The sequence below is a fragment of the Balaenoptera borealis genome (assembly GCF_965194805.1).
Source record: "Balaenoptera borealis genome assembly, chromosome: 8".
Taxonomy (NCBI): domain Eukaryota; kingdom Metazoa; phylum Chordata; class Mammalia; order Artiodactyla; family Balaenopteridae; genus Balaenoptera; species Balaenoptera borealis.
The window spans coordinates 24,267,003-24,280,630 of NC_138865.1; the positions used below are offsets into that span (position 1 = coordinate 24,267,003).

At 36.4% G+C, this 13,628-nt stretch overlaps 1 protein-coding gene across 8 annotated transcripts in view; it reads left to right on the plus strand.

Annotated features, from left to right (window-relative positions):
• Positions 1-13,628, plus strand: part of LOC309633323 (uncharacterized protein) — a 101,127-nt gene that overhangs the window by 10,237 nt on the left and 77,262 nt on the right. For 6 of the 8 annotated variants that reach the window (XM_082402005.1, XM_082402008.1, XM_082402004.1 and 3 more), the window contains exons 4-5: positions 5,338-5,430; positions 10,691-12,296. The exons of 1 other annotated variant lie outside the window; for it this stretch is intronic. In XM_082402005.1, coding sequence (XP_082258131.1) covers positions 5,338-5,430; positions 10,691-12,258 — 1,661 coding nt within the window. In that variant the 3' untranslated portion in view covers positions 12,259-12,296. Of the gene's footprint in view, positions 1-5,337; positions 5,431-10,690; positions 12,297-13,628 lie in introns of those variants that run through there. One more of the 8 variants, XM_082402009.1, reaches the window with a different exon arrangement.

Consider the following 13,628-nt stretch of genomic DNA (forward strand, 5'->3'; position numbering starts at 1 on the left):
GAAAGGATTGACCATTCTAGATGCCATTAAGAACATTTGTGATTCATGGGAAAAGGTCACAATATCAACCGGAACAGGAGTTTGGAAGAAGTCGATTCCAACGCTTATGGATGACTTTGACAGTTTCAAATTTCCAGTGAAGGAAGTAACTGTGTATGTGGTGGCAGAAACAATTAGAATTAGAAGTAAAATCTGAAGATATGTTTGAATTGCTTCAATCACATGATAAAAATTTAATGGATGAGGAGTTGGCTTCCTGAAGAAGCAAAGAAAGTGGTTTCTTGAGATGAAATCTACTCCTGGTGAAACCACTGTCCATAAATTTAAGGGTTTATTTCTGGCCTCTCAATTCTCCATTGTTCTCTGTTTTTATTCTTAATATGTCTATTCTTACACCAGTACTACCTTAATAGTATAGTATGATATTGTGATTTATAATAAGAAAGATATATTTGGTCTTCATCCCTGTTCCTGGCACAGAGTTCTAAAACCCTGGCAATTTCTTAAGTAATACAGGAGATAGAGGCGTCTTACTCATAATGAGCCCCTTTCAACCATGCCTGAGTTCATGTTACTGAGGTGACTTTTGGAAACCCCCTGAGGATATAGGCTTGTTGCCAAGAATGCCAATCAAGTGACTAGAGGGTTGGGACTTTCAGACCCACCCCCTGACCTGCAGGGAGGGAGGGGGCAGGGCTGGAGATTGACTTAATTACTAATAATAATTATTCCTGTATAATCAAGTCTCCATAAAAATTTCTAAACTGTGGGGTTCAGAGAGCTTTGTTGTTGGTGAACACTTGTAGGTGGTGGGAGGTTGATGCTCCTGGACAGGGCATGGAAGCTTTGCCTTCTGCAGCTTTTTTGTCTGGCTGTTTCTGAGTTGTATGCTTTGTAATAAACCTGGCAATCTATTAATAGTAAGCAAACTGTTTTCCTGAGTTCTGTGAGCCATTCTAGCAAATTAAACCTGAGGACAAGGATGTGGGAACCTCCCATTTATAGCTAGTTGGTCAGTAGCACAGGTAGTAACCTGGGCTTGTAACTGACATCTGAAGTGTGAGGAGAGGCAGTCTTGTGGACTCAACCCCTAGCCTGTGGGATCTGATGCAAACTCCAAGTAGATATGTCAGAACTGAATTGAATGTAGGACACCTTGCTGGTGTTGCAGAGTTGCTTGGTAGTGGGAAAAACCTCTACACACTCAGTGACCAGCAGTGAAGTAATATTGAGGCTACAGAAGTATTCTGTGAGTAGAGACAGTAATATAAATGAGAAACAGTAGTGTTTTCTGTAAACAGAGTAATTGAAAGTTTGAGCTCTCCAGGTTTTTTCTTTGTCAATTTCTGTAAAAGAATGGAGCTGTGATTTTGTTAGTGGTTCCGTTGAATCTGTAGCTCAATTTCTGGAGTATTGCCATCTTGACAACATTAACTCTTCTGATCCATGAACACTGAGATTATCTGTCTTTCTATTTATTTAGGACTTTTAAAATTTATTGTAATGATATTCTGTAGATTTAAGTGGTCAAATTTTATACTTTTGTTAAAGTTATTTTAAGTGTTGTATTCTTTTTGATGCTATTTTAAATGAAATTGTTTTTATTTTTCATTTTAGGCTTGTTCATTGCTAGTGCATGGAAATACAACTGAGTTTTGCATATTTACCTTGTATTCTGCAACCTTGTTGAACCTGGTTATTAGCTTTTGGAGGTTTGTTTACTTTTGGAATCCTCAGGGTTTTCTATACTGATTTGGTTTACCTTGCCCTTCCTTTCTTTACTGTTTTATGATAAAATTTAAGCTCATGAATTGAGACTTGGTTTTGCTTTTTTAATGTAAGCATAAGGCGCTATATTTTCCTTTGAAAACTGCTTTAGCTGCATCACACAAGTTTTGATGTTGTGTTTTTATTTTCATTTAATCCAAGATATTTTTTTAAATGCCTGGTAATTTCCTGTTTCATCCATTGGTTTTGTAGAATTTGTTTACTTTCTAAATATTTGTTTCATAATTTCTTACTGTTATAATTTTTATATCCTTTTTTGTTTGTGTGTTACTCTGGATAATATTTCATGCATGATTCAGTCTTATTAAAGGTCCTGAAGTTTGTCTTAGGGCCTAACATATGATCCTGGGGAATGTTCCATATGTGACTGAAAAGGGTATTTTTTCTAGATAGGGATTAGTTCCAGTGGGCTGATTGTATTGCTTAAAACTTCTGTATCCTTTTAATATCTTATCTACTTGTTCTGTTAAATACTGAGAAAGGAATGTGAGTATCCAAGTCTAATTTATTTGTATCTTCTTTCCTTTTTAATAGGATTTGCTTCATGCATTTTGAAACTCTGTGTTTAAGTAGTAAACCACTTAGGATTGTTATATCCTCTTGGTGAATTTTCCCTTTTAGCGTTTTGCAGTTTTTATTGATATCCCTGGTAATCTTTCTTTCTCTGAATTTTGTTTGGTACTGTATAGTCAGTCAGACTTTCATTTGCTTATTGTGTGCTTCGTATGATATATACTTTTCTCTGTCCTTTTATTTCTAACCTATCTTTGTCTTTATATTCACAGTCGGTTTCTAAGAGACAGCAAGGTTGTCTTGATTTTTATCCACTCTGACAATTTTTGAGTTTTAGGGAAATGTTCACATCACTTATATTTAATGTTATCTTTGTGGTTGATACCTTCTATTTTTTTCTGTCTTTATTTTTTTTTTCCTTTTCCCTGGTTTCTCTGTGCTTTTTGTTTTTAAATTTTTGGCCACACCACATGGCATGCGGGATCTTAGTTCCCCTACCAGGGACCAAACCCACGTCCCCTGCAGTGGAAGTGCAGAGTCTTAACCACTGGACTGCCAGGGAATTTCTTGTGCTTATTTTTAATGAATCTCTTTTACCCACTTTTGGCTTCTATGAAATGTGCTTTTTGTTTTCTAGTGGTTGCTAAATATACATCTCTGAAGTATCAGTCTACCTTCAAGTAATACTTGTTACTTCAACTATGTCATAAGAATATTACAACAGAATATTTTCACTTTCTTTCACCCTTTGTGTTATTGTTGTTATTGATTTTATTTCTACATATCTGGTAATCCCCATAATGTATTGTTATCTTCTTATAGTGTTATTTTCACTTCAGTATGTTTTTAAAATGAGAACAATATTTTATTTACATATCGTCCATTTACAGTTCTCTGTATTTCTTTGTGTAGATTCAAATTTACACTGTATCATTTTTTTAAATCTAAATGACTTATTTTAACTTTTCTTTTAGATCAGGTCAGCTGGCAATGGGTTTTATTTATTTATTTATTTATTTGTCTTAAAACAGCATTATATTTTTTGATATGTACTAGCGCTCTGAGTTCTGTTTGAGTTCGCTCAAAATTCCAAATAACTGGTTTGGGGAGAGAAGAGGAGCCTCATTTGACTTGGGGGCTGTTGAAACTTAATATTTAATTTTGGGTCCTTTTTTTAGCTGAGAAAGTTGATAAGGTGAATGATACACTGAATGTGTAAGATAAGTATGAACAGTTTGAAAATCTTATGTTTGGGAGTGTTGACTTTTTTTTAAGCTGCCGTTTAGAATAAATCAAAGGGGAACAGAAATGTCTGCTATTCTAATATTAAAGACTCTTGAATCATCTTGGAATTGGTTAGAAGTGCAATCTCTCATATGTCATCCCAGAACAACAACTTAATAGAGTGCTCAGTTGGCCGGGTGCCCATTGAAATTTATGAGGAATTCTTGGAGGCACTGAATGTGGCAGGTCTGTTGAGACCATATAGTCCTTTGACCTAGGAGGCCAGTGATGTTTCAGAGTGCCTTTGAGGTCAAAAATTGTGATAATGACACTAAGATATTAGCCTTTTTCACCATTCACAAGTAAACAATGGAGTTTTCAAGTAACTGCGTGGCTGGACATGATAGAACGAATAGAGCAGGAGCATGGGAGAACCTAGATGTCTTATTAAAGAGATCTGTGTCAGTTTTTATTTCTATTGTAAATATTGGTAATCCATATCACAAAATCTTTTGGAGTCTTTCAGTGTTTTTTCCCCCAGGTGATATATTTTCCTGCCTTTACTTCCAATTTGTGACTTTTTTTTATAACTTTGTTTTCTCACCCTGTTCCTGTTTTCTCTATCTTCATTAACATGTGGAGTGTATTAATAATAGCAGTTTTAACGTCCTTGGAGGCTAATTTAATCTCAGGTTACATTTCTTCTTCTGTCCCATTGATTGACTTGTCTCCTTGTCGTGAATCGTGTTTTCCTTCTTTTCATACTTGGTCTCTATTGATAGTGTGCTGCATACTGTGAATTTTACACTGTTGGCTGCTAGATTGTCTTGTGTTTGTTTAAATACTTTGGGGCATTCCTGGGGGGGGGAGTAGTAAATGACTTGGAGGCATTCCTGAGGGGGAGTAGTAAATGACTTGGGAGTAATTTTAATCCATTAAGTGCTGGCTTGTAATTAAGCAGATTAAATTAATTCAATGTTTGCTTGTTATTTCAGGTCTAGAACATTCTTTAGTTTAGGACTAATTTGGTCACAGTAGTGGGACAGTAATACTCTTGTGAACAGAGTGTCTAATACCTCATGTATTCCTTATGTATTAGAAGATCTTTCCACTCTTTCTAAATATCCTGTCTGTGTTTATGCTTTGGGAATTTTTCCACCTATTGCATTTGGGTTCTTTTCCTCCACTGTTGGAAGTTTTCTTATATGAATGTACAAATTTTACTCAAGGTGACCTTTCTGTTAGAGCTTCCTGCTTCTCTCTCAGTGTACCTCTTTCCTCTGAAATTTTTTACTCCAGAAATTCTAATTGTTTTGGCTTTCCTGAACTCCCAACATTGCTTTCTGTAGTTACTGAGATCAGCAGGCTATGATTCGGTGTCTTCTTCCTGTACCATAACCTAGAAATTCTATTTCTTTCCCTCCTCTCAGAGATCCTTGTCTTCCAGTGCCATTGTCCAGTGTGTAATGCCTAAAGGTCATTATTTCATTGATTTTGTATGGTTTCCATTTGTTTGGCATGTAGAATTATTCCTCTTACACCATCGTGGCCATGGCTGGAAGTTCCTATGCAGAGCCTTATTTAAACCTCTGCACATGTAGACTCAATGTTATGTATCCTTATGATTCAGGGGTTTAAGGAGATCAATTTCTTTTTAGATTCAGAAAAAACAACACTGTAGTTTCCTCTCCAAAGGAAAGGTCAGATGAGCACCATAACTATGCTACTCCCTAGAACTATTCCTTCCTTCACATTCATATGCATTAAAGCCAATGCAACTGATCCAAATCCTAAATTATTTCCCATTTGCAGGATATTGTTTAACAAAACCAGATGTAATCGTCAAGTTGGAGCAAGACGATCCATTGTTGTTAGAGGAAGAGATTCTAAGCAAGAGCCATGCAGGTGAGTTATTGAGTATAGTAGACAGGTCTCCAGGGGAAATAGGATCCAAAGTGGTCACTTAGAGGTGGACACCAGGAAATTGTTTAAATGCTTCCCTTTTTGAGGACTTATATCTTGAAGTTTAGAAAGAGTAGACCTAATATGATGTAGTAAGGGAGTGTGTAAGAAAAGGGATAAAATATAAGCACGTTGATGTTCTCACTTTGCAGACAGTAAAATGGAAGATAGAAATCCACCTACATAGATGGTAACTTTAAATATGAATGATATAAGCATTTCCGTTCAAACATAAAATTTACTGATCTTTCATGTGGGTAATTTTCTTCAGTTTTATGCACTGCTACCTTAGATAGAAATCAAGAGTCAGTAAATGTGTTTGCTCCTGGTTTCTCTATTGTTTCTCTAGCCTGTTTAATTATCTCTACCCTAGCGCCATTTCATATTGATTATAGCACCTTTATAGCATGTTTTAATAATGAGCTGATCAAATTTCAAAATAATACTCATGAGATTTTGTTTGGCATTATGCTAAACCTTGAATTTAACTTTGAAAAATTGAATTTAACCTTAACTAAGATCAGTGAGTCCTGAATTATTTTTAAATGTTTACTTAATTTACAATTTTTTATTTCTAATTTTCCAAATTAATTTTCAGTATGTCTCTGATACAGTCTAATAGCATTTTCTTTTAGTAGTTGACCTTAGCCCATTCATATTGATTGACTGTCTGTTACTTCTATAATGCAAACTTATGTATAATGTTACAGAAACTCTTTTCAATAATAGGCCTATTTCCTTCGCTTTTTAAAATAAGTGTATTTTTCTCCCGGTAATTTAGTTAAGTTGTACTTTGGCTTAAGTGACCTTAAAAATTGTAATCTTAGGACTTCCCTGGCAGCCTAGTGGTTAAGACTCCGTGCTTCCACTGTAGGGGGCATGGGTTCAGTCCCTCATCAGGGAACAAAGGTCCCACATGCCATGCGGTGTGGCCACAAAAAAAAATTATAATCTCATGTAATGGCTTAATCATCTATTTATTTAGACAGTATCTAATAATCACCTGATATGAAACCAGTTATGAAACTAAAATGCTTATTTTCTCTTCTGTCCCATATTTTAATACCCAACTTTAGTTTCTGTTATAATCTCGTAATTTTTAGCTTTTGAATATCAAATATGACTCTTAATTGATTTTAAAAGTATATATTTTGGTTCCTAGTTTTTCACAATGAGAAAAACATCAGGATTACGTCTCATTGCTTTTGTTACATCTTCCTCCTCCACATATTGGATATATTTTTTCTAAACGTCCAAATTCTTAAGGCCTCTAAAAGAGAGTTGTAAAACAGTACAGAAATGAGAGCAAATAATTACTCTAAATTTTATGAGTGATGTGACCTGTAATGATGCAGAAACTTGCGCTTAAGAAAGTTCTGAAGTTTCCCTGATCCAGTCATATTCTATTTCTTGATGAGGATGATAGTTCCATGGGTGGTCACTCTGTGGTATTATTATAATGGACAGAATAGTTGTATGTATATTTATGCTAAATTTCACATTTTTATAAACATGAGGAGACAAAACAGACAGTGAGAGATGATATTTGTTACAAATGTATTTCAGAAAGGATTTGTTTCTATAACAGATAAAGAATTCAGATCTCAAGACAAGTATCTTCTTAGTATGGCCTTCTGTGACTATTATATTTAAAATGTCACCCCTGTCCTTTCTTCTGTTTTATTTTTCTCCAAACCACTCATCACCTAATGTACAATTGTCAGGTATTTTGTTTTCTGTCTGTCTCTTTCCACTGGAATATGAGCTCTCTGAGAGCAGATATTTAAAATATTTTATTCACTGATTCAGCACCTGAGACAAAAACTTGGGACTCAAATGTATGTTAAGTATTAAACTACTGAAATTGTGAGTAAAAAGTCAAGCAACCCATTAAAAAAAGAGTCAAAGTCCATAAACAGGCATTTCTCAAAGAAAGGAATAAATGGAATTTATGAGAAAAAGTGCTCAATTTTGGTAATGTGGGAAGTACAAATTCAGATTGGATCTCATATAGTATGATTTTATATGCACTCAATTCTCAAACATGAAGAGGTCTTATGATTCCAAGAGTATGAGGATATCATGCAGGGAAGCATCTACAAAGCATGTAGCAGAATTAATTGGTGTAAGTATTTGGGAAAACAGATTAGCATTTTCTTTGAAGTTTAACATGCCTGGGACTTCTCTGGTGGTCTAGTGGCTAAGAGTCCGTGCTCCCAATGCAGGGGGCCTGGGTTCAATCCCTGATCAGGGAACTAGGTCCCACATGCCACAACTAAGAGTTCACATGCCACAACTAAAAGATCCCGCATGCCACAACTGAAGATCCCACACGCTGCAACTGAAGATCTCACATGCCGCAACTAAGACCTGGCACAGCCAAATAAATAAATATTAAAAAAAAAAAAAAAAAAAGTTTAACATACCTGTATCCCATGACTCAGCAGTTTCACTCCCAGGTTTATCTTCTAGAGTTTCCTGCACTTTTTCACTGGGAGACAAAAATAAGACTTTCTTAATACAACATTTATAAAAAGCCCAAATCTGCAAAGAACCTCAATACTTATTCACAAGTGAACTTAAAACTAAATCATGATGTAGTAATAAAACAGAACATTGTACACTGTAGGGCAATCATGTTCTATGAATCTAAAATGAAAATTGTGCATATGAAATCAAGCAGAAAATGTTTATAGGTAGAAAAATGCCATACAAATAATGGTCAGAAACATAATAAACTGAATAGTGCCTCATTATTTGGAATAAGAATGTTAAAACATACACACATACACAAATTAAGATATATGTAAAACTAATGTGGGTGTATAAATAATTTGGTGTATTGTAATGCACCAAAAAAGAATATTCCCTATTCCTCCCTCCTCTAGGATGTAATATATAATTAATATTGTACAGTTACATTGGGGTTGACAATAGAGCCAGGTAGGTGAGAGGTATTTCATGTTTATTGATGCACCAGTCAAATTTCTTTGACTTCTGAATCATCCTGTATATTGGCATTGAACCTGAGCCAGTGTAACCAAGAGTGGTCTGGGTAGCTCTGAAGCATACTGCATTTTTAAAGACTACTGATTTATTTTATATCACAGAGGGGTGCAAAAATAATCACAGAATGAGAGTTCTGTTCCAGACTTAGGAGCACAGAGTTGCATGAAATATATTTTATAGGATCTAAAATGGTATCAGTTGAGAGACAAGCCATTATTTTAGGGATAGCTAAAAAACTGTGGACATGCCATAAATTTTAAGATGCATCCTGATTGAGTGATGGTAATTTGCTTAAAAATGTGTGCCTCAATGTGCATGTGTGCTCTCCGGGTATTCATTATTAAGGTAAATGGTATAGGCAGCACGTATTGTGAGAGTATAAATTACTGGTGGGAACCTCTTGGAAGGTATTTTCTTGGTCAAGTTTAGAGAATAGCATTGCCTCAAAAAATATCTAGATTAATCCTTAGTCCTTAAGTTGGGATGTAGGGTTATGTAGAGAAAGGATGTGGGTAGAAGATAATTGTTGAAAATGAAAAATATTATTGTTGTTAAGGAACCACTGATGGGAGACAAATAGCCTGGCCAGGCTAGATTGGAAAACATCGTGGAGTTGTGGAATGATAGCTAGAATATCTCATGTGCCTAAAATTGGTAAAAATGGTTGTTTTCCAAAATGATGCCACTTAACTCTTTTTATCTGTGGTATTTAGAGCAGTGTGTTCAGTGCCATCTTAGGTTTTAGCATAGGGCTGGCATTTTATGTAGAAAGTGAAAATAGCCTAGGTAAGAGCCGTCAAATATATGAAAGAAACTTTTATGAGAAATGAATAAAATGTGCATTTCTAAATAGGCTTTTGGAAACACTTTGAAACGTGATATTAAAGGATCTCAGTTAATAGAAACTGTATATTCAGAAGTAGATGGAATGCTTACATAGAGATTAGTCCTGGTTAAGACTAGTTTTAGGGGGAATTCCCTGGTGGTCCAGTGGTTAAGACTGCAGGGGGCACGGGTTTGATCCCTGGTCAGGGAACTAAGATCCTGCATGTAGTGCTGTGTGGCAAAAAACAAAAACAAAACAAAACAAAACAAAAACTAGTTTCAGGAGAGTGAGTGATCATAATGAAAGGGGAAACTTGTGACTTGATATTCAAGAGAAGTTGTTGTTGACCAACACTGATATAATAAACTAAGGCATCAGAGCCAGCATACAGAAGTGAATTCATTCCAGGTCAATATATGGCTTTACCTCTCATCAGTTTTACACTTCTTGTACATTTGTAATTCTGTGAATAACTCCAGGAGGATTTGAGCTTGAGCTATAGAATTGTTTCTTTTTTTTTTTTAATTAATTAATTAATTAATTTATGGCTGTGTTGGGTCTCCGTTTCTGTGCAAGGGCTTTCTCCAGTTGTGGCAAGCGGGGGCCACTCTTCATCGCGGTGCGCGGGCCTCTCACCATCGCGGCCTCTCCTGTTGCGGAGCACAGGCTCCAGACGCGCAGACTCAGTAATTGTGGCTCACCGGCCCAGCTGTTCCGCTGCATGTGGGATCCTCCCAGACCAGGGCTCGAACCCGTGTCCCCTGCATTGGCAGGCAGATTCTCAACCACTGCGCCACCAGGGAAGCCCCTAGAATTGTTTCTTTAATCAGAAGAAAATCAGTGCAATTATGAATTTATTTCAGTGTTGATGTGTAGAATAGAAAAGAGGGAACTCCAGCTGGAAGCTTGTAGACTAAGTAAGTTCCTACCATCGTAATCTTTAGTTGGAAGTATAAGGACCTAGACATTGATATTCTTTCTCAGTCCAATCCCTTCTCTGATATTGTTTGAAAACCCTTACTGACTGATTTTTCTTGTAGTTCTACTTATTGCTTATAATCAGTCATCCCAATGTCTCATTTCCGGTTGCCTGAGTGAATCACTTTTGAGAGTCCTCTATTAGCTATTTACTGTTCATTTCCTTATTTTTAAAATGCCAGCTATATAGAGATAATCATCATAATTTTGGTGTCCTTTTTTCTCAAGGAGTATAGGAAACATACATTTGGAATTTATTTATTTTGGGAAGATGTGGTGGCTAGAAACCAAAGAGTCAAATACAATATAGGGCATATATATAAAGGCTGCATCCTGTAAGAAATGTGTTTTAAGGCTTATAAGGCATTTTTATTTTCTTTATTTTATAAGACTGCAAACTTGATAACCTCTTAGAGAAAAGCCTGGCAAATCAAGGAAAACATTTGCAGCAAGACTTTTTTACTCAACTTCAGAATACAGACACAGGTGAGAAAACTTTCAGCCAGAAGTCACACTGCAGAGAACATCAGAGCACTCACTCAGAAATAAAGCCCTTTGAAATTGGAAGTAACTTAAGCCCTAATGCAGCCCTTACCATATCCCAGAAACTTGACACAAAGAGGAGCTTCTGTGATGATACCATATTTTGGCAAACCTTATACCCTCAGACTACCTTTACTGTACATCAGAGAACTCAAATGAGTGTGAAACCCTATGAAGAATGTGGAAAATCCTTCTCTAGGAAGTCATACCTCATTGGACATCAGAGAACTCATAGTAGGGAGAGACCTTATGCATTCAATGAATGTGAGAAAACTTTTACCCACATGTCATACCTCAGAGAACATCAGAGAAGTTGCATAGGGGAGAAACCCTATGAATGTATTGAATGTGGGAAAGCTTATGGCCATAAATCAACCCTAAAAAGACATCAGAGAACTCACACAGGGGAGAAACCCTATGAGTGTAGTAAATGTGGAAAAGCCTTCTATAGAAATTCTCACCTCACTGAGCATCAGAAAAGTCACACAGGGGAGAAACGCCATGAATGTACTGAATGTGGGAAAGCTTTTACACACATATCATACCTCAGAAAACATCAGCGACGTCACACAGGGGCGAAACGCTATGAATGTGGTGAGTGTGGAAAATCTGTCTGTAGGAAGTCATACCTCATTGTGCATCAGAGAATTCACACAGGGGAGAAAGCCTATGACTGTAATAAATGTGGGAAAACTTTTAGACATAAGTCATCCCTAAAAATACATCAGCGTACTCACACGGGGGAAAAACCCTACAAGTGTAATAAATGTGGAAAATCCTTCAATAGAAAAAGTTACCTCAGTGATCATCAGAGAAGTCACACAGGGGAGAAACCCTATGATTGTAATAAATGTGGAAAATCCTTCCATAGAAAGAGTTACCTCACTGAGCATCACAGAATTCACACTGGGGAGAAACCCTATGAGTGTAACAGATGTGGGAAATCTTTCTATAGAAAGTCTTACCTCATTCTGCATCAGAGAAGTCACACAGGGGAGAAACCCTATGAGTGTAACAAATGTGGAAAATCCTTCTATACAAATTCTTACCTCACTGAGCATCAGAGAAGTCACACAGGGGAGAAACCCCATGAGTGTAACAAATGTGGAAAGTCCTTCTATAGAAAGACTAACCTCACTGAGCATCAGAGAAGTCACACAGGGGAGAAACCCTATGAGTGTAACAACTGTGGAAAGTCCTTCTATAGAAAGTCTAACCTCATTGAGCATCAGAGAAATCATACAGGGGAGAAACCCTATGAATGTATTCAATGTGGGAAGGCTTTTAACTGGAAGTCATTACTAAATAGACATCAGAGAATTCATACTGGGGAGAAACCCTATGGTTGTAATGAATGTCAGAAAGTTTTCACCTATAAAGTCAACCTCAGGTTACATCAGAGGGTCCACACATGAGAGAAACCCTATGAATGTAATACATGTGAAGTATCTCTCTCTAGGAAGTTTCACTTCACTTCGGCATCAGAGAATTCACACAGGACAGAAACCTTAGGAGTGTAACAAGGGTGGAAAATCCTTCAAGAGAAATTCTCATCTACCTCTGCATCATAGAATTCACACGGGAGAAACCCTGTGAATGGGTTGAATGTGAGAAAGCTTTTAGCCAAATGCCAGTCCTAAACACTTCAGAGAGCTCACACTGGGGAGAAATCCTATTATTAATTTGGGAACGTTTTCATCTACAAACAACCTCAGAGTACGTCAGACAGTCGCCACGTGGGAGAAACCCTATGAATGTAATGGATATGGGGAAACTTTGACTGGAAGTGCAGCATCAGAGAACTCAGGGGAAGATCAATGAATATAATAAACGTGGAAATTTTCCCTTTGAGAGATCAACTATCAATCAACAAAACTCACAGAGAAATCCCTCATGTGTATTGTGTATGGATAGTGTTTCAACCAGATTTCAGCCCTCATTGGACATTAGAGGACTCACACAAGAGGTAAATCCTTGAAATTAATCACTTATGAACAGTCTTTCCGCCAGACTACTCAGTGGGTGTTAGAAATTTACACAGGAAAAAATGCCTGTGAAGGAAATGGATAAGGAAAACTTTTCTCCCCAAAGACCACCTTCAATTTAATTGTACTGGAATCCAACATGAGGGTTGTAGGAATTATGCACTTTTTATGCAAAAACTATCATCATGTAAATACATTAGAGGATACATTTGGTTAGTTAAAATACATATGTTCCTATTTTTTCCTACTGTCTTCTGGTCAGTGTATATAAGGAAGACCATTGTTACTGAATTGCCTCTTCAAGAAAGAAGCCAAACAATGTTTTCTGCAAGACTTTTATTGTCTCAAGGTCAGCAGTGCATTTAGTGTGAATATTAGATTCATTATGCAAAAGTCATAAGCACAGTTGTTTGGAGAACAAATCTGAGTCAATCGAGGAGTTGCTGTGAGCAGTGGTACTCAATATTTACACTGTAAACAGAAAAAGAAGTTGTATTTTCATTCTCCTTTAGTTCAAAATATTTTAAAATTATCTGGGAGTTTTTTGACCCACACGTTATTTAGATATGTGTTGTTCAATCTGCAGATATTTTCATATTTATAGCCATGATTTATTAATGACTAGCTTCATTGTCTTGTCATATGAGAAAATACTTTGTATGATTTCTGCTCTTAAATTTGTTGAATTGTGCTTTCTGACCCCAACTATTTCCTATCTCAAAGTGCCATCTGAGCTTAAAAATGTGTATTCTGCTGTTGTAGAATAAAGTATTCTATAAATGTTGATTAGATCCCATTGA